General features: G+C 37.2%; 1 protein-coding gene across 1 annotated transcript in view; it reads left to right on the plus strand.

Moving 5' to 3' along the window:
- Positions 1 to 22,819, plus strand: part of LOC150103501 (uncharacterized) — a 335,762-nt gene that overhangs the window by 255,516 nt on the left and 57,427 nt on the right. Inside the window, exon 11 of the mRNA XM_090398489.1 lies at positions 12,379 to 12,486. Within this exon, the coding sequence (XP_090254615.1) occupies positions 12,379 to 12,486 (108 nt within the window). The remainder of the gene's footprint in view (positions 1 to 12,378; positions 12,487 to 22,819) is intronic.

Genomic DNA, 22,819 nt, shown 5'->3' on the forward strand with positions numbered 1-22,819 from the left:
GAGAAAGATCCTAAGTCCCAACATCAGCGACGGGAATTGAACCCAGGACACTCCTGGAGTATAGTGCCATCAATGTGATACATGACTTGTAACCTATTTATCCCAAAATACATAATTAATTTCTTGACATTAAACTGATACCTGCTAACTTTTGCTCATACTGACAGCCTATTTAAAATGTCCTTCAAACTCTCCACATTGCCTTGATTAAATATTACTCAACATAATTTTGCATCATCAGCAAACAACTGAATATTTCCTTTCAAGTTATTTCCTATATTATTATTAAAAAAAAAAAAAAAACAAGACCTCATGGAGTCAAAGACTCATCTAGGATATCATTATGATCCCAGCACTGAACCTACCGGTACACCACTAGTCACCTGTTTTTGCCTTGATTCTGCCCCTCTATATACCACTTTTTGATATCTGTCCTGCAGCTGCCCTCTTATCAACTTAACCAGCGTCATATCCAGCCCCATTTGTTCTAATTTGTATAACAGTGCTGCATGTAGTATTCTGTCAAATGCCTTCGCAAAATCCAGCAAAATCATCATGTAGCCATTTCCTTTATCCAACTAAGCTGTTACTCTATTATAAAAAGTTAGTAAATTCCTAAGGCATGATCGGCCCTTCATAAAGCTGTGTTGATCCTCATACAATGTCATATTTTTATCTACCCATTCTTGAATTCTCTTTTTTACCAATTTTTCTAGTACCTTTACCACCATGCCTGAGATACTGTAATTTGCTACTGCAGTCTGTGAACCTCCCTTATGCAAGGGAATTATTTTGTCCTCTTCCCACCCCCATTGGAATACTACCAGAGCTGAGACTTAAATTAAAGAGTCTAGTCCAAGGCATTGCCAATTCTCTTACACATTCTCACAAAACCCTAGCTGATATCCCATGTAATCCAAAAGCTGTATTTACATTGAGATTCTGCAATATCTTAAGAACCTCCACATCAGGAGGTTCTTAAGATTCATCCATTCTCCAATTCATCCACCTCTGTTCCCACCTTAACCACACTAGGAAGATATATGCTTGCAAAGTGGTCACTCAATAACTCAACTATTTTATCTCCATCTGTCTCCTCATGACCATCATCACTCATTAAGGTTATCTTCCATAGTTATTTGTCCTCTTACTTGCCACATAATGAAAGAACTCTTTGGGATTTCCTTTGGCCTTCTTGGCTAAATTCTTCACATAAATTCTTCTCTGATTTTGCCTTCCTTGCCATGCTGGTCACCTTCCTTGGCCGAGCCTTGTGCTGTTCATGAGTTTTTTTAGTCACTTTTCTCTTTATATCCCCTCCACAGCATGTTCTTCTTCTGCAGCTTGTGCATAATGATATTATTCATCCATATAACTCCTACCCGATTAACCCTCCTTACCCTATTTATACAATTTAATACTGCTTCCTCTAGATGACACTTAACTATATCCCATGCACTACTAATATCCTTACCCTGCAGTGTTTCATGCCATGGCATGGCACAAATTTAAGCTTTTTCCTAAGCATGTCATAATCACCTGCCTTGTAGTTCCACAAATACCCCTTCTTGATAGAATATTCCTCATGTTTTACAATCTCCCAAGTCAAGACCGCATGATCACTTTCACCACTTGAAGGCGATTTTGCTACCTTAGTGAAATAGAATAAAAAAGGCTATCTATCTGATCGCCCTTTTGATTCTATGGATAGCTCTTTTGACTCTGTGACCAGGTTGAATACTCTTTCACCCCTAGTCCCCCTCCATCACATGTTGTCTTAAGTAATTATCCCTCAGCAGGTGTATAAATTCTATTTCCTTCCTGCCATGTGATCTTTCTTCCATCTAGTCTATATCTCCGTAGTCAAAGTCCCCCATAATAATCACTTGACCTGTACTCATTGTACTAATTTGGTGATATATGTCTTCCAGATCATCTGTGGAACTCCATGGCCTATATAAACAACAGTTTAAACAACAGCTGTATATTTTTTCTTATTGGTCTTAATCTCACACCAGATTATTTCAAATGAACAGCCACCCTTCCATCTGTCTCCTATTCTTTTTGGTTGCAATTCATCTACTTTCATCATCATCAGTACTCCTCCTCCCATCCTGTCTTCTCTCTCTTCCCTGAAAATACTGAACCATTCACATTCAATCTCTGTAACTACATCATCTGCTGTTAGGCAAATCTCACTAATGCGTATAACTTTTGGGTAAGTTGCACTAACCAATGTCAAAAATTCCTCTCTCTTGTTCCTGATACTTCTGGCATTAGTATATAGAAACGGCAACATCTCTTTATTCCTCCACCTATCTTTACTTTTTGAATTAACTACCCTATTCAATATTTTTGCTTGAGAGACCAGATTCCTCACTTGGTCATTCTCACACTCATTTGCTTCATTGGTGCCTTAACACAAACTCATTGCTTCCACTAACTGCATAAGTTTCCCTTAATATGGCTGACAGAAAATGATATAGTTAGTGCAATAGAATGTGTGAAGTGTATAAAGTTTTCAGTTAGGATAGAGACAGAGTGCGTAAAGCAAAGAACAGAAAGGTAACCAGTGTTGAAAAATACAAAAGCAGAATAAGAAACGAATTTAGCGGTACAGGCTGAAAATAATCCTAAAATTTTTTCAGTACGTTTCAAGTAAAAGGTAGAAACAGCTATGGGATTAGATGGTATACCAGTAATTTATTCTTGAACTAGAGATATTAGGGGGGAAGCAATCAAGCCAGCTACCCCATGAGACAAATGAGTATGAGTGCAGGAATGATTGTAAAGAGATGGGTGCAGTTTCCCATGTTTCGAATCTGAATGGGAAGGTAATGACATTACGTAAAGATAACTGCAGGCCAAAGGGTATGTTGAAATGCATGTACATGAATGCTTGAAGTATCATAAATAAAGGAGATAAGTTTTTAGCATTGGTTAGCTCAACTTGGCTAAAAATTATTGGCATTAGCTAGAGCTGATTGTCAGAGAATGATGTAGTTACAGGGATAGAATGTAATGGATATTGTATTTTTAGAGAAGATAGAAGAAATAGGGCAGGAGGAGGGGTATTATGAATGCTAGCTGAAGAACTTCAACCAACAAAACTATAAGTTAAAGAAGATTGTATATATCTCATTGAAATGATTCGTTTGAATCTGTCTGGTTTGAGATAGAGGCCAGTAGGTCCAAATTTATTGTTGGTTGCTGCTATAGACCTTGGTATCCAGAAGATGATGTGGATGACATGCATCAGGAGATTAGCACAATGAGTGCAGTCTGAGCTATTATCATGGGAGACATCAACTATGGTGATATAGGTTGAAAGGAGGAAAGGGCACATGGGAAAATGGAAATGGTATTTATACATTTACTAAGGGATAATTACCTAAAACAGAAAGTGATGGAAGGAATCAGGGGTTTGAGAGCGTTGGATCTGGTAATAGCATCAGAAGAACTAATTAGAGTAGCAACTCTACCTCCGATCGAGGAAAGAGACCATGCAGTCTTGTCTTGTCTTGGGAGGTTGCTCAACATGTGGAAATTTCAATCAAGAAAGGTTTTATGAACTACAGATCTGGCAATTATGACAAACTTAGGAGGTAACTTGGAGCAGTACCATAGCATAAGAAACTACATGGAATGAACTTCATTAGTGCATGGGAAGTGGCAAGGATTGTTTGAGCAAGAAAGTATCAGAGTGCATAACCAAAATCAGAAGGATAAACTGAGTAAGGATTAAGTGGATGACTAACAATATAAAGCAGCAGCTGCAAAAAAAATATTGCATTGTAAAAGGAATATAAACAAGGTAATCAGCATGCCCATGAAGAGTATAAAGCATAACCAAGAAAGGTAACTAGTATTGTAAGGAAGGCTAAATCAGATTTCGAGACAAAATTAGCTATGCAGACCAAAGTAAATCCAGAAGAGTTTTTTTTTGCTATGTAGCAAGTAAGAGAAAAAATTATTATGGAAAAAATAACTTTATTTTGTGCTGATGGTTGGAATTTACAGAAGCAGAAGAAATAGTTGTTACTAAGTGATCACTTTGAAAGGGTATATCATCCAACTGACTTTGCAGTTACTGAGATGACAGAGCCTGATGTGAGCATTGAGATAGATGAACTGGAGGTACTCAGTATATTGAAAAATATGAGTGTGAATACAGCAGTGGGCCTGGATGGTATGTCTGCTCGTTTGCTACGAGAATGTATAAGTGAACTGGCTGCGTCTCTGATGAAGTAGTTTAATCTAAGTATCAGTTCTGGCAAGGTTCCAAAGGAGTGGAAAGAGAGTAAGATAGTTCCATTACATAAAGGTGGCTCCAAGACAGAAGTAGCAAATTACAGACCAATTAGAAAATGATGTATTGAAAAAGTCAGTTAAAAGTAAAATTCAGGAATAGGTGGATAGGAATATGATACTCTATACTCTATAGGAGGCAGCATGGCTTTGTAAAAAAGGCAGGTCCTGCATTAGTAATTTATTCACATTTTATAATAAGGTGACAGCAGAATTGAATAAAGGAAATGGCTACATTATGATATTGCAAGACTTTGCAAAGGCATTTGACAGAATACCACATGGAAAACTATTACAAAAGTTGGAGTAAATGGGGATGGATATAGAAACTTATGGGTTGGTGCATGAATAGGAGGGTGGCTGATGATAGATATCAGAGGGGTGGTGTATACTGGTGTGGAATCATGGCAAATGAGGGTTACTAGTGGAGTGCCCAAGGGCTCAGTACTAGGACCACTACTCTTTAATTTTTACATTAATGATACAGCAGAAGATTTGAAGGGGGGGATATTCAGTTGTTTAACAGTGATGCAAAACTAGGGAGGACAACAGTTGATAAAGGTGTTGTATTCCTATCCACCTATTCCTGAATTTTACTTTTAACCAACTTTTCCATAATTTTCTACTTCTGTTTGTCTCTGTTCTGGCGTCTTTTTAATGATTGGAATGCCTTGCCTGAGAGTGTGGTGTCGGCAAAGAATTTGAGTATGTTTAAGTCATGGTATGATGAGCTGTGTGTATGACGGAGGGACCTCCTAAATGAATCTTTGACTCCATGGGGTCCTGAGTTAATAATAATAATCTTACAGTGGTTGTCAGAGAACAATGCTTGTCAAGTCAGTGTTAACAAGTGTAAGGTAATGCACTTTGGGATGAAAAGATTACACATTTTGATACTACTTTACAGAAAATTTGATGAGGCCAGGATCTATGGGTGATGGTGGATAGAAATTTGAAATTCAGAGGTCATATTGCAAGAGTGCAAAATAGCTCAGGGAATTACTTGAATGCTGAAGAACACACTGACAAGTAAAGATAGGGAGGTTATTATCTCTCTCTTTATAAGGCTATCATTCTGAGAAGAGCCACCAAGCTGGTGACCAGCCTGTGGAATGTTCTTTATGAGAATATATTGAGGGGGTGTGCAGGTTGAATTTAGCTGACAGGCAGAGTAGAGGGGATATGATAGAAACTTATGTTACTATAGGGATGCTATAAGACTGACACAAAAGAAATTTTTCAGTACATAGGGAATAGGAGGGAAAACAAGGGTTCATATTTGAAAGTTGTCTAAGAGTGTGGTTAGGAAGGTTGTGCATTCACTCTCCAAATAAATAACACTAGGTTATTTATTTGGAGAGTGGTGAATGAGTGGAATAGATTGCCAGAGGTGGTTGTGAGCACTCCAACAGTGAATAGGTTTAAGGAGTTGTGTGATAGGTATTGTGTTAATGATTAGAGTAGGTCTCCTGCAATGAGTATTTTGACTTCATGGAGTGCCTATATAAATAATAATAATAATTCAGGAGAAGGCCTGTGACTAGCTGCCTGCCACAGGGCTCTGTTCTTATCACTGCTGTGTGATAGGTATTGCATTACAGGATAGAGTGGATCTCCTGCATTGAGTCTTTTGACTTTATGGAATGCCTATATAAATTATAATAATAATAATTCAGGAGTAGAGTCCAGTAGAAGGCCTGTGACTAGCGGCCTGCCACAGTGCTCTGTTCTTGGGCCACTACTATTTAATTTGTGCATTAGTAATATAAGAAAGGATCTGACGGGAACTATTCAGTTGTTTGCTGATGATGCAAAATTGTGTAGAGCAATAGTTAACAAAGTCGATGTTACCATTTTGCAGGATGATTTGAATAACTTGGCAGTTGGGCAAAGGAGAATGGATGTCAGTGTAATGTGACAAATATAAGGTGATGCATTTTGGGATGAAAAGATTACCAGCTGTGTACCACATTGATGAAACTGTACTCTAGGAAATTGATGAAACCAGGGTTTTGGTGGGTGTTATTTGATAGGGAATTAAAGCTTAGAGGGCATGTTACAAAAGTGGGTAAAGCAGCTCATTAGATTACTTGGATGGTTCATGAGCAGAGATAAGAAAGCCATTATACTTCTTTATAGAGCCTTGGTAAGATCCCATCTTGACTATTGCATGCAGCTCTGATCACCTGGGTTTCTTGGGATGGGGAAGAGGTGGAGTAGATCCACAGTTGAGTGACCAATATGGTATCAGGTATATAGAATAAATTTTATGAAGACATGTAAACATACATTGGTTATACATAGCTATTAATTTTTCAGGAAATGACAATGTATACTAGAATATTAATTAAAAATTTTAATCAGTATCTTCCTATATTTCAGCAATATTTACATTGCCATCTTTGGAGATCACAAAACAATGATATGTGCATGCAGGCACTAACACTAAGCAAATGAGGCCAAAGAAAGGCAAGTGAAGTCAGTCCTGGAGTCCCAAAGGTGTCCCCTTGTGGACTAAAACAGTGTCCCCCTTGTGGGCTAAAACAGGTTGTCTTGGCCATTTGGCTGATGTTCTCAGAATGCAAGCTTCCCAAATTTGGGGCAGTCTCATGCACACAAGTTTGTTGTGGTTTGGGAAGTTTTTCAGAGCTGAAGCTGATTCAAGGAATAATCTTTCATACTTGTTGCTGTGTAATAAAGTGGCCTTCTTCCAGCATATTCTGTAGTGGTGTCCATTGTATGGTCTGCAAGTTCTGAGTAGCTGTATTGTTGACACTGGATGTAGTTCTTGTGTTTGGATATCCTGATATTGGCTGTCCTGCCTGTTTGGCTGTAGTAGGATAGTTTGCAACTTCAAGGGACCCAGTATACTCCAGGGGAAGTGGCTGGTATTTGGTGCAGTGGATAAGAGATGCTAATTTCTTATGTAGTTTGTAACTAGTTGTGAGGTCATATTTTCTTAGGATTTTTGTTAGTTTTTCAGATGTACCCCGAATATAAGGAATGATGATAGATTTAGTAGAGTAATCTCTATTATGACAGGGAAGGTGGGGAGGGGGGGTGGGTTGTGATTAATTGGTTTTAATAGTTTTTGGATTTTTTAGGGGTTGTAGTTATTGGCTAAGAAGTTGTTAAGGATATGGTTAAGTTCAGTAGTTAGGTGATTGTTATCTGAACTGATTAATTTTGCCCTGCTATATAGGGTTTTTGTAATCCCATATTGTTGGGAGGGAGGAGTGGTGACTGCTGGTGAAAGTATCTACATGTATGACAGAAAGCCTCCATCAGGCTGGCATCTAGGCCACACTTGGACTATTGTGTTCAGATCAGGTAACTTAGTGGTTTTGAATCTGATGTGCAGACATTGGAGATGGGTCCAGAAGCAAGTAACTAAGATAATATCAGGACTTTGGAATGCTGGCTATGGAGAGAGGTTGAAGAAATGTGGATTGCAGAGTTTGGTGGATAGAAGGAAGAGAGGTGATATGATAGAGACATTAAAGTTAGTGTGAGGATTTTATCAGATTAATCCAGAGGGTATTATAAAAAGCATAGAAGGTGAGATGGAGAAAAACCAGAGGTCATTCCTGGAAGTTATTTAAAAATGTGGTGAAGGGGGGGGGGTGAGGAGTAGATTGTTTACATGGAGAATTGTCAGTGAATGGAATAAATTACCAGAATGTGTTGTTAATGCAAGGAGTGTTAATGATTTTAAGCTTCTATATGATAAATATGTTGTAAGTTGAATGAGCCTCCCAAGATGAGTCTTCCGACTCCATGGAGGGTGTAATAATAAAAAGGAGACTGTGGTTGTTTTCCTTTTCCAAGGTAAACTGGATCCTGAGATGTTGATTGTTTAACCCTTTAACTTCTATGGTTGAATTAACTCGAGCACGGAAAAAATGGTGCCCTCAAGTGGACACCCCTTGCAAATTATGCAGATTATGCAAATTTTATAAAACACTATTATTACCATTTTTGTGAGTGTATATCAAGAATGTATGATGCTGTCTGGACGTCTTACTTGTAAGAATTTTAATTGATTTTATTTATAAATTTTTTTGCAAAATTAATTCAGCACATGGAACAATGTCAGTAGAATAGAAAATCAGCAGCGAAAGGGTTAAGTGTGTTGAGAAATTGTGGAGTATATCCAGGCCATGCAGTCAAATAGAGAACACATCATCCACGTAGTGTAGCCACACAGTGAGTTTATGTGGGGCAGAGTTTAAGGCTTTTTCTTCAAAGGTCTCCAATAAAAAAGTTGCGAGAAAGTGTAGAACCCATGTCCCCTCTATCTGTTCATAGAATTTTCCTTGCCAAATGAAATTTATCAACAAGAATTACAATCGTCCACGAAGATTCGATCGCATGCAAGATCCGTCAATGTGAGAGGTTAAAGCTGAAGATTTCAAAACAACAAATCGATTTCTAAAATGCTGAGGTAGGAATGTAGTTAGCAGAGATCTCAGGAATAGATTTTTTGATTGGAGATTGGTGAATGAGTGGAATAGGTTGCCATGACAGTGAGTGAATTGAAAACCAAGTATGATAGATGTTGCCCAAATGTTGGATAGTGCTTAGCATGAAGTTTAGAGCCTCCCTTGAGGAGTCTAAGGACTTCACAGAATAGGTCATAATAATAATCTCACAACAGATGATCTCAAATATGCTATTTTTACTGGCCTGCAGTTGAACTACTCTCTTTGATTGCATTTCATTGGTTATCATCAATAATACTCCTCCCTCAATTCTTTTCTCTCTATCCTACCTGAAACACTATACCCTTCACATTCTGTTTTGCTGACTATATCATCTTCTGTCAGTCATATCTCACTAATGTCAAAATCCTTTAGCCAGGATGAACTAACCAACCCCCATCTCCATATCCAAATGCTCCTTGCATTAGTGTACATAAAATGCAAAACCCTCTTAGGCCCACCACTCTCCTGAAGCTTTATACTAACTATCACATTCTGGTTTGTTACCAGCAGTACTAATGTAGTCATTTTATGCACATTTTTACACTCAAAAATCCCCTCTCCCCCAAATAAACTCTAATTTCCCTGATTTTGTATATCCACTTTTACTACATTTAAGACCACTTTTTCCAGACTCTGGCCACCTCATCCATTCAGAGCAAACCATCCTTCTTGTATAAGTCTTTTCATCCATCAAACTCACATCTGGAAACTACACATCATTCCTCCTGCATAACCTAAGCATCAACTCATCTGCTATTATGGCTCTCCTCAGCTCAACTCTGTCATATCGTGGCAACAGAATCACTATCTTAACTTTCGTATTTCTTCTTTCACTAACTCTTTCATGTTCTCCCATGTCATACCATATTTTTCTCCTTTCAAATAGAGAATAAAGAAGGGCGAGAACAGAGGCTTCGTATTTCAAATTTTTTTGCCGGCCTGGTTGGCCTAGTGGATAGCATATCCGCTCTCCAGCCAAAAGGCTGCGGGTTTGAATCCTGCTGTGGACATGGATGTTTGTGATTGTCTGTGGAAATACCAGTGGTGGTCAGCGGTAGATGGCATTGGTGTAGTTGTGGTCAGTTGGTAATTGAATGGTGGAGATGGAGGTGTAGAGCTGGTGCCCTCCCTCGATGAGTCCTTGGACTCCTTGGAGGTGTCAAATAATAATAATAATAAATCATTCATTCCAGCCTAAACAATCAACTCTTTCACTTTAACCCTTTTGCATTCTAACAGACTCACTAACATTGTTAATTTTTGCACCTGGAAGCACAATTTTGTCAGTCTCATAGAATCACCATTCAAGACTCTTTCCTTAATTTTTCCTTCTCTTTAAATATGGTGTTAGTAATGACAGTTCCTTGTATCAAACAGAAATCCTTGGTACTTGCCACTATTATTAGTTTTGCATTTTTATCCCAATTTTCCCAAAATATTTCCTACTCTGCTGTTTAGTTCTCCAGCAATGACCAAGTTTTTCTTTGTGCCAGCTACCTTCTCTAATGGATAGATAAATCCTTCCTTCTTTCTTGGTAAAGGTTTTCTGTGGGACCATAGGTACAAATATCTTATTTTCCATTCTGATGTTTGCCCACATCAGCCCACTTGATGTTTCTAGACATTCAAGAAAATCCACGTTTAATTGAATACTATAGCTTTCATTTCTTAATCATTATACCTGAATATACCTGGTTGATGCAAATTCAAGATATCTGAAAAAGAAAATCAAATATTTTCCTTATTTCTTATATAAATCATATTGTTAGGTGAATATTATTAATATTCCTAATAAACATTTGTAATATTCATAATCATTCCCTGGTAAAATAGCATATTGCTATCCAACCAACCATAAGGTTGAGGACTAAAATGACAAAGCAGAAACATCCTATGGATGTTTCTGCTGAAGAACAAATAGATGGGCTTGAATTTGCCAACCAGGTATATTCAGGTATAATGATCAAGAAATGAAAGGAATAGCTATAGTACTGAACTAAACATGGATAATTTTTACTTAATAATGGCCCCGAAGCACAAGAGTAGTCATGATGGCAATTTGGATATGCTAAAGAGAAGCTGTAAAGTGCTTCCTTTAAGTGAAAAAGTGAAAGTTCTTGACTTTCATGTAAGGTTTAATGGAATATTTGCTACACTAGGAAAGGATTAAAACTAATTTTAATGCTTCCAATATTTTGTCTCAGTCACTGAAACGTCTTGAGGGATTACAAATAACTCTTGTAACGCAAATCAAATACAACACAATACTAAGTAAAGCAGGTGGGTCACTCTAAAGTTCTATCTAGGCAGTGTGCCTTCTGTGGGCATTTGTAGGTGGCCTATGATGTAAAGTGAGATCTCTGATAATTAATGTTTCCCAAATTTTGGGAAGTTTTATCAACCTTATTTATTTGCCCAGCCTAGCTGGCTGAGTGGTTAGCATGTCCGTTCTCCAGTCAAGAGGCTGTGGGTTCGAATCCCGCCATGGGAATGGATGTTTGTGATTGTCTGTGGAAATACTAGTGGTAGCGGTGGTGTAGTTTGCAGTCAATTGGTGGATTGTGAGTGGTGGAAGCAGAGCTGTAGAGTAGATTCCCTCCCTCTATGAGTCTTTGGACTCCCTGGAGGTGACAAATAATAATAATAATAATTATTATTATTATTATTATTTATTTAAATTCAGTTGATTTCTGAGTGCCACCACAGATTCTAAAAACAGTCTTTCTTTTTTGAATTTACTATGGTAGAAGATGGTGGATTTTTTCCAGGAGATCTGGTGGGTTGTATCCAAAACATGATCTGCAAGGCCAGATTGACTATAGTCGTGATTGCAGATGTACAATTTGTGTTCTTCTAAATGGATGGTTGTTGATCTACCTGTCTGTCTGAAGTAAGTCTCAACACACAGGTTCTTGACTTTATAAGGAAAGAAAAAAAAAATTATATTCCAAGGGTGCTAAGATTCCATTCACATTCACATAATTTTTATTACAATATATTGTTATAATTGTTCTATTTTATTATTAATTATTGTTGTTAATCTCTTACTGTGCCAAGTTATAAATTAAATTTTATCATAAGTATGTATGTATAGGTATATACTCATAGGTATGTATAGAGTTCAGTACTTCCACAGTTTCAGGTATCCACTGGGAGGTCTTGGAATATATCCCCTGTGGATAAGGGAGGCTACTGTACACATGCCATTTTACATCATAAAGATGTTGAGAAATTCACATGAAATAATACAAAAGCAATAAAAACAGACATTGACTAATTATTGTTGATATGAATATCTTCAGACTAATTCAGGACACTAGGATGTATAAGGGATTTGAAATATAAAATGATCACCATTTATATTTTGAGCAGGATAAAAATTGATATGATATTGAAAATAAAAATATGTAATTAATTGCTTTAATGATTGTCATGTCCTTGACCTGACACTTAACTAATATTACTGTGAAAAGTGATTTATTTATACATATGCATGGTTATTTATTAAATATCAGTCAAATGGAACATGCCTTCTTATGTTCATCCTACATGATCACTTTACAATATGTTTAATATAATTTTTTAGGTCATCAATTAGCCAAACACCAGAGTCAATAATGTCAGTATCATATACTCCAAAAACGGCAAACGGAGTTCTTTATTCTCCAATGAATATCAGCCCTTCAGTAGAAAGGTGAAAGTCATTTCTCTTTTATTACTAACTACATATAACAAATGAAAATAAATTCCTGACAGTAGTTCATATATGCTTTAACTAATGTAAAGCATGCCATATGTGTTAGATTAGTTCCAGATTAATCTGATTGATAAACTCTGATTTACTTTTTGTTAAGATGTATTAACTAAACTTTAATATGGTATGGTGCAAAAAAAAAACAGTTCTGAACTTCGAGACCCCTTTCAGTACACACTGTATGAGATATGCCATTTAACTGCATGCACTATTAATAGAAGAACATGTGTAGAGTCTACTATGCCATTACATTTAGCTATGGCAGTGGTGTTGACTTTGGAACAAAAGACATTTATGCAGAGTTGGTAGAGCAAATGGTCCAAGCCTACAACATGTTTGTGAGTAGTTTGTTCACAGCAAGAAGGGCACTGCATAGTGTGCAGTTTCCGGCCATGGCATAATTGGGCCCTACTTCATTGAAGTGGGTGATGTAACTGTGACCTTGAATAGTGAATACTACATCAAGAATATGCTGGTTCCATTCACTCAGGATTTGCATAGGCTGTGCTGTGCAAAAAACATTCCATTTCATGCACAGGTATTCCGACAGGACAGAGCAACCTGTAAAACATCCAGTGGTTCTAGAGCATACTTATCAGAATACTTCCCTGGGAAGCTCGTTTCAAGATTCACAGAATTCCCATACCCATCACATTCTCCTGATATCTCACATTGCTTGTGGCCTCTGGGATATGTTGAAGGACTCGATATTCTTCCCTTAGTTCATTAAGGTTTGAAGGCAGGTCATGGTAGAATATCGATTCCTTCAACATACCCCAGAAGGCAGCATAAAATTACATGATATGTCCAGCAGATGTTCTAACCTTATCTCCAAGATAATGGAGAACTTTAACATGCCCTATGAAACCTGTCTTGAAAGATAAGATGCCCATTTTGAGCATGTAATCTACCATCACTAATGCTTTATTCGACTAAGATTCCACTGCTAGTTGTGGATACACATAATCATCAGGTGTAAACAGATATTTCTTTGTTAATAAACCCGTTTACTCCATAACATATATCATTGTAGTTATTCAGTATGGGATAGTTTTTTTTTTTTTTTTTGCATATCAACGACAGGTTGTCCATAAGGGCTGCATTGAATGCAGCTCCAGTGTTGGGTATACTAGCGAGTAGTATTGGCTAGTATACTCAACACTGGAGCTGCATTCAGTGAGCCCTGCAGCCCTTATGGACTTGCTGCAACTGCACCATATTGTATTTAATGTACATGAGATGATGTTACCACCATGGGTAAGTAGTTTCTTCAGGCCGTCCTTTGAGAGAGTCAACTCATTTCTTGGTGATTCAAATACTGATACTAGAAATGAGGTATTTTATAATCTATATATATATATATATATATATCAGTGGTGTAACATGTCCATTTCAGTATTGGGTATGCTGTCGTGTGGCTTATGCAACCCTCACTATAAAATTCATCAATTTGACCATGTGATTGCATTTTTATCAATATATGAAAGTTTTAAGAATGCATAGCACATCTGTGCTCTTCTTAGTTGGTCCAATACAATTAATTGTAGGATAAATTCACGAGAGAAGCAGCAGTGTGTAAAGAGGGCTCCCATTTCAGATTAGTTTTGTGAAATAATTAATAGTATATAAGTGTGTATTCGTGAGTAAGAGTTGTTGTAAGGTTGTACACTTGCAGTGTTATTAGTGTTGGGATTTTTTTTGTTTAAGTTAATTTAAAAATTTGTTGAAATTAGAGCTTATTATAGTAACTGGTGAAGGAAAGTGGCAGCAGCTTTGTCCATGCAGGAATTCAATTTCAGTCGTTTCATGAAATGTGAGGTATGCAATATGCACCTGTTTGATTATATAAATAAATTGTGAATATTTAAGGGGGATGAAAGGAGGATGTGTGTGTGTGAAGTGTGAGCTGAATGAGGATTTGATGAGTGCTAATATGCTGATAACTAAAAGTGTTTGTAGCGAGAATGTCGCAAGTAGGATGAGTACTAGTCTGATAGAAAAGGATGATATAAAAGAGCAGCGAAAAAAATGTTATAAAAGTTTTGAAAAAGAGAACAAGCAATCTGAGAAACTTAACAATTGATGGTAAGAAAGACGAAAGTGATGTGAATGTAATGGAAGTTAAAAATCAAAGTGCAGTTAAAGATAAGGTGGCGAGTGGTGTTGATTGCAAACAAGCATGTATGGCTAGCAACAAAATTGAGAAATTTAATGAGAGCTGAAGTGTGACACAAGGTTCGAAAATTGAGTTTGGTTAAGATGAGGCAAGATATGAAATGGATGTGGAATGAAGTTAAGATAATTTGAGATATATATGGAAGAGGGAAAATGATGAGAACAAATAATGTTGGTATAAAAGAGGTAATAAATGACCTGCAAGTGGGGTTGTATGGTGATTCAATTATTAAAGGTGTGCTGGCTGAGAGGATGCACAAAGTATGCTTTACTGGAGATAGAATGAATAACGTGATTAAGGCATTAGATATAAGAACTAAGCGAACAAATGAGTTGGTAATTGTGATAGGTACAAATGACTCGACTGCAAACAAAGAACATGTCAGATGGATATCAGGAGGTTGTTGAGACGGATAAAAGAGAATAGTATGATAGAAAAGATAGTAAGCGGGTTGCCAGTTATGAGAGTGGTGAGATGAGGTGGAGAGCAAGGATTATGAATGATACGTTAGCAGAAATATGTGAAGAGAAAGGAGTGCAGTTTGTTAATGTGTAGAAGGAGTTTGAAGGACAAAGTGAACTGTATAGGAGCAATGGACTGCATTTGAGTAGTTTTGGTGTGAGTTGTTTGGAGAAACTGCTGCTGAAGGTAGAGAAATCAGTGCAAAGAATGAATCTGATCAAGTGGGAAGTGATGTTGAAGAATGGGAGAGTAAGACAGGAGAGGTCGAAGAGATGTTTATGAATGAAGAAGTAAGTGACATGAGTATAAAGAATGAGAGAACAGGTGTGCAAGACAGACAGGGACAAGGTGCTCAGGGTGGACAGTGCTCCTACACTTTGAAGGACAAAGTGAAGGAGCACTGTAGTGTAGGAGACATCCAACCCTTCTATCTCTATTCCTGTTAGGATGTTGTCCTCATCCAACCATTTCTCACTTATTCCAACAATTTTTGAATGAATTTTGGGAAAATTTCTCTATCATGAAAATAGAAAGGGTAAAAAGTGAGGGGGAGTGCTATTAATGATAGAAAAGAGTTTTGTCCATACAAAGTACAAATGCAAGAGGGGAAATAATGCCAATGGTTTTGAAGCAGTATGGTGTGAGAAAGAGTTGAACAGAATAAAATACTTGGTTGGATGTTGATATATTCACATCCTTTGGAGCATAGACAAAAAGGTAAGGGTATGACCTGGGATCAAGAGAAAACAGTTGGATTTGAAGAGGTTCTAAGATGAATAAGGAGAAAAAGAAATGGTTCGAGTTAAGCATGGAGAAGACAGATCAAATTAATGGTATTTGTGGAACTAGCTACAGATCCAGAAATAAGCTGCTGTGTTTGCATACAAATGCTAGAAGTGTAAGAAACGAAGCAAATGAAATGGTTGCATTAATTGAGTCTTTTCACCCAAAAATTGTTGGAATAAGTGAAAAATGGTTGGATGAGAACACATCATACCCTTCCATCTCTATTCCTGTCAGGATGTTGTCCTCATCCAACCATTTCTCACTTATTCCAACAATTTTTGGATGAATTTTGGGAAAATTTCTCTATCATGAAAATAGAAAGGGTAAAAAGGGAGGGGGAGTGCTATTAATGATAGAGAAAGAGTAATGTCCATACAAAGTACAAATGCAAGAGGGAAATAATGCCAGTGGTTTTGAGGCAGTATGGTGTGAGAAAGAGTTGAATAGAATGAAATACTTGGTTGGATGTTGCTATAGACCAGGAAATGTGGTGGTAGTGACTATGAAATGTATAATCAAATTAGCCAAGCAAATAAGAAAAGAGTGATCATTATGAGAGATTTTAATTATGCCAATATAGACTGGAATGATGAGATAGCAACTGGAAGTAAAGAAAATGAGTTTCTTGAGTTTTTGAGGGATAACAACCTCAGATAGCATGTAACAGAAGTCACACGAGGATTGAGGATCTTGGATTTGATCATCTCATCAGAGGATGTTATTATAAATGAGGTATTAAATCATCCTCCAGTTAGTGAGAGTGACCATGAAGAGATTACCTGGGTAGTTGCCAGCAGTGTGAGGACCTCTGTGAGAAAAGGGTATGTGTGGAACTGCATGGCTGGTGATTATGAGGAGCTCAGGAAACAGCTTGGAGATGTAGCATAGAATGTGGAGTTAGCTGGAAAAGAGATCAATGCAGCTTGAGAGATATACAAGAACTATGTAGTAGAAGCAATGTCTAAATGTATTCCAAGGGTCAGAAGGTTAAACAAGGTAGGTGTGAAATGGATGAATGAAGAAATTAAGCATGTGATACAGAGAAAAAAGGCATTATGGAGGCAGCATAAGAGAAGTAATAACTAGTACCATGAGAATTACAAAGACCAGGCAAGGAGGGTGACTTGGTTAGTAAAGGTAGCAAAAGTGAAGTATGAACAGCAGTTAGCTAATGAAGCCAAACAGAATCCTAGGAATAGATGTAGAAAGTTTTGAGACTTCTGCATTACTTCAACCTTGGTATCTCTCCCGGGTCTGGTTCCCACTGACAAGATCTCAATAAAGGTTGAAACCGGTCTTGGTAGCGGCCCTTCCCATTATGCATTGCATTATACACCCGTGAAAGGGAGTGTGCTTTGCATTATGGGATACATACTAATGTAAGTAATATGAAGTCATTAATCTCTATATAAAAGTAGCTTAGACATGAATATATTTCATGCACAAATCTTTGTTTTGCTTACTTGAAAAAGGATTAAAACCAAGGTAAAAAATCTTTCTACATCTTTCTCTCATCCAGAGATTTTTATTAATAATATCAAGCACCTTTTGTCTACTTGTATATGTGATATATATGACTTCTGCATTACTTCAACCTTGCTATCTGGTGATCGTGATGCATCGGCAATAAAATCTACTGTGAGATGCAGTGATTAATACCTTTGGAGGGTAATGGATGGCAGTGCTGTAGCCAATGAAGTTCTAACTGAGGCTCGGCTATTGTTGTTACCCTCCTGCCATGATCAGAGCTTTAATAGCTCAATAACACCTTATCCCTACACTGTCCCCTACAGATAACAGGGAAGATGAAAAGCATTCTTGCTTCGCCCCTTTAAGCCAGTCCTTATAAGGACCATAAGGACCTTGCTATCTCTCCCGGGTCTGGCTCCCACTGACGAGACCTCAATAAAGGTCGAAACCGGTATGGACAGTGGCTCTTCCAATTATGCATTGCATTATACATGCCCGAAAGGGGAGGTGTGCTTCGCATTATGGGAAACATACTAAGGCAAGTGATATGAAGTCAATACCCTTTATATACATGTAGCTTAGATTTGAATATATTTCACATGCAAAACTTTGTTTTGTTTAATTGGGAAAAGGATTAAAACCAAGTATAAAATTTCTTGGTATCTTTAAAGAATCCTAGAAAGTTCTTTCGATATGTAGCCAGCAAAAAAAAAAGAAAAGAATGATTATGGAAGGATGACAATGATTGGAGAAAGTGGTATAAGGGCAACTGTTGCCGAAGATATAGAGGAGATATTTATGAGCAGTTCATAAATGTCTTTCATTCTTGTGAATGTGGCATCATGGAGAGATTGAGAACAGTTGATGATGGAAGGAGAGAATGAATGTAAGTGAGCAAGAAGTGTATGGGGAATTCAACAAACTTGATGTTAATAAGGCTGTTGGACTTGATAATATATTACCACGTATTCTGAAGGAATGTGCCAGGGAGTTGTCATCTGCCTTGACATATTTTTTTAATATGAATTCCAAAGGAGTGGAAGGAGGACAAGATTGTGCCAATTAATAAGGGAGGTGATAGAACTCAGGCAACAAATTATAGGACTATATGTGTCAGGAGTTGCAGTTAAGTTGTCGGAGAAGCTGATGAGAACTAGGATCCAGAATTGGGTTACCAACAGTGGTATTATCTTTGATGGACAGCATGGATTTGCTAAAGAGAGGTCATAAATAAAGTTAGAGTGGATGAGGTTGAATATTAGATTAGTGCACTGAATTAGAAACTGGCTATCTGATAGGTATCAGCATGTTATGTGTTGGGGAGCAATATCTTGAAAGAGGAAAGTCACTAGTGATGTGCCTCGGGAGTCTGTTTTAGGGCTATTGCTGTTCTACCTGTATGTTAATGATATTGGTGAAGATTTGGATGAAGATATTCAGTTGTTTGCAGATGATGTAAAGTTGGGAGAAACTATGAAGAGTAGAGAAGATGTTGTGACATCTGCCTTGACATATGTTTTTTAATATGAGTCTTGTACTTATAAGAAAACTTGAATAAATTGAATGAATGAGCATAGGGATGTAAGTTCAATGTTGAAAAATGTAAGGTTTTTAAATTTGGGAAACAAAGATGGAATGTAGAATTTATACTTTGATGGGGATATATTGTTGGATGTGGAGAAATAAGAGATTTTGGGGTGATGGTGGATAAGGATCTGAAATTTTGTGAACACATTGCCAAAATTGTGAGGACAACACAAAGGATTTTGGGAATAAGGTGGAGGACACTGCTTGTAGAAGTAAGGAGATTCTTGTTTCATTGTATAAGGCTTTGATTAGGCCACACATGGACTACTGTGCACAGATTTTGTCACCTGGTTTTGTACCTAAGGACAAAGATGTTGGATTGAGAGAAAGGAGGTTCATTGGCGACTAAGGTAGTTTCTGATCTCTGGCATGTAGAATATGAGGAAACGTGGAGAAGATGCGATTTACAGAGTCTAGTGGATAGGAAGAAGAGGGATGATATGATGGAAACTTACAAGTTAGTAAGGGGTTGTTATAGGAACAATGTTGGAGAGGTTTTACAGAAAATGGTGGGAGATCAGGTGAGAACCCGAGGTCATCCCTGGAAGTTGTATAAGGTGTGGGTTAGTAGGTGATTGAGAAGCAGGTTTTTGCATGTGGAGTTGTGAATGATTGAAATGCCTTGCCTGAGAGTGTGGTGTTTGCAGAGAAGTTGAGTGTGTTTAAGGTGTGGCATGATGAGCTATGTGTGTATGACTAAAGGATCTCCTAGATGAGTCTTTGTATCCATGGGGTCTTGGGATTGGGATAATAATAATAATAACTTTGAATACTTTAATTTATCAATTAATTGTAACGAGATCTGCATACAGTGGGGGACAATGTGTTTGTTTTAAGATATATTAGAAAATTATGATGAAGGAGAATGCTATATTTGGTTGTTATATCTGAATTACGCAAAGGTATAAATAGTATTGTATTTATATATTGAAATTATATATTGAAAACTTGTCTATATCGGTGTCCTAAACATGTCAGTTCACACTTCATACATGGAAATCAGATGAAACTCAGAAAAAAAAAGCCTCAACTCATAACAAATGACACCATTCAGTTCGATATAGTAATAGTAAATTTGGAAGAGAGAGATGACGCTTATCTCCTTCATCTACAATCATACAATCTGCAAAAGCTCTGGCAGAAAATGGGGCATTCAGTAGATCATCAACACCATTTCCCATTATAAATATGGACAAAAAGTTATAAATTATTTATAGAAAATTATATATTGAAAACTTGTCTATATCGATGTCCTAAACATGTCAATTCACACTTCACACATGGAAATCAGATGAAACTCAGAAAAAAAAAAGCCTCAACTCATAACAAATGACAACATTCAGTTTGATTGGTTGACATAATAACCAATCATAGCCACTGATTTCTGGGTGTTATTTTCTCAGCACACACACACATACACTGCTCATTTTTTATCTCTGTTTTCAGATACAAGCTGTATTAAAGCTTGCTTCCATGCCATTGAATAGATGCCAGATGAATACTCTTATTATTATTATCATCTCAAGGCCCTCCATAGCTCCGTCATTATAGATGAAGCCCTCTGATTGGAAAGACCTGGGTTTGACCCATCAGTGACGTAAGGAACCTTTATCTGGTCTCTTTCAACAAAAAGTGAGTTAGCTAGTCTCATACTAATGTAGGTTTTTTATTTTCACCAGGAAACTCAGGTTTTTCATACCCCAGAAGAGTCAAACCAGCCCTGTGAACACACACATTTACAGACATAGGACACACTAGGAGGTATAGGGCTAACCACCTTATCTTCATTATGGTTGCAAAAATAAAACACCACACAACGTAAAATGTAAAGAGGAAAGATCAAGTAGAAGATTATTACCTCAAGATCCCAAATGGAGTCAAACATTCATCTAGTGGGGTCCCTTTGTCATAGACATAGCTCTTCATGCCATGCATTAAACACATTCATATTCTCTGCAAACACCACACTTTCAGGTAGTGCATTACAGTCATCCACAACTCTCCATGCTAAAAACCTGCTTCTCACTCCCTTGCTCACATTTCCCTTTATACAGCTTTCAGGAGTGACCTTGTGGTCCCCCCCCCCACCAATTTCTCACCATTTAATGAAAAACTTCAACATTAATCCTATAACAACCCCTTACCAACTTGTATGTCTCTATCATTCCCTCTTCCTGCTATCCACTATATTCTGCAAATTGCATCTTTCAGCCTTTCTTCATACTCACCATTCCATACACCAGAAATTAACTTACTCAATTGCCTCTGGCCCCTTTCCAATATCTCTTTATTCTTTTGAAAATCAGGTGGCCAAATCTGTTCATAGTAGTCCATATGTGACGATTTGCCTTGGTCATCTAAACAAGAGTTGGAGAAAAATACTGATTCAAACAACTCCTCACATACCCACCTTTAGACACAGGTCATGGAAACATTTGGAGAAAATCATGTGGTCGCTTTTGATATATAAAAGGTCTTTGATCTTGCCTGAATCTTGATCATCATGGCCTCCTGGACAAGCTACCATGTTATGGTCTTTCTCCTGAACTTTGTTATTGGATTTCTAGTTTCTTCTGGTCATTCATTGCATGTCTTAGTGGATGGCTTCCTCTCATCAGATTTCTTTATCAATGCTAAAGTTCTTCAGGGGATTTTTGTACTCTCACCCACACTCTTCCTCCTTTACATTAATTATCTTTCTCTCTCTCTCTCTCTCTCTCTCTCTCTGATTGCAAATCCTGTTTATAGTTTTGCTGATGTTGAGAGTACTCTCCATTCCTCTTCTTCATTTTAAAAACCCTAGTGACTCAAATGACCGAAGCCTCAAGATCTTCCATAACCATGACTTAAATAATAATTTGTTCACTATTCTCAAATATGATCAAGATGACTTAGTGAATTTCAATGTCATTAAAACTCGGGCCTGTCTTATTACTTACAAGAAAGATCCTATTTCACTTCCACTTACTTTTGATAATGTTGCAATATAATTTCAATATCAATTTTCTTTTCTTTGGTCTGACTATCACATCCAGCTTATCCTGGCATAAACTTATTAGATCAATAGCTTACTCCTCCACTAAAAAACATGGTTTTCTTTTCCATTCAAAACATTATTTCTCTTCTGCAGTACTTCTAGCACTTTATAAATCTCAGATCTCACCAATTTTGGAATATTGTTCACACGTTAATTAAGTTAAGGGATATTACATCCCATTTTGTTTCCTTTGAAGCCTTTAGCTCTTCATATAATTAATAATTGTTCACACATTTTGGCTGGTCATAAGAGGACAATCTGCTTAGTAGGTAATCTGTCTCTCACAAACTCCCTTCAGTAATATCCATAGGTGCTTTGTTTCTGCTATGCCTTTTCTATGGCAGAAAAGGCATAGCAGAAATAGCACTACCATGACTCTATTTTTTTCTGATTATATAAGAACTAGAACTGTCCAAACATACCAAACTCATATTCCTTCATTTCATACACTGCTGTTCTTTGGAACAGGCTCTCCATACTGTGTTTGCCACTGAATACAATCCTGAACTCTTTAAGAAACATATTAATAGATTACTTCTTTCTCCTTAATCATTTTCTCACACATTGCTCTGTTGTGTTATAGGTCTTGTTGTCTTTCATATGTAGGGTCATTACAAAAAAAAAAGACACCCATACATATAAGAGGATATATCACCATGTGTTTACAGCTTTAGGATATATCACTATGTTTTGAGCAAATGTTTCAGGGACGTAACAACAGTTTTGACTTATCTTTCTAACATCAGTCTTATGCT

The sequence above is a fragment of the Typopeltis vanoorti genome, chromosome 9 (genome assembly GCF_054136105.1).
Source record: "Typopeltis vanoorti isolate ZY-2024b chromosome 9, IOZ_Tvanoo_1.0, whole genome shotgun sequence".
In the NCBI taxonomy this organism is placed as follows: Eukaryota; Metazoa; Arthropoda; class Arachnida; order Uropygi; family Thelyphonidae; genus Typopeltis; species Typopeltis vanoorti.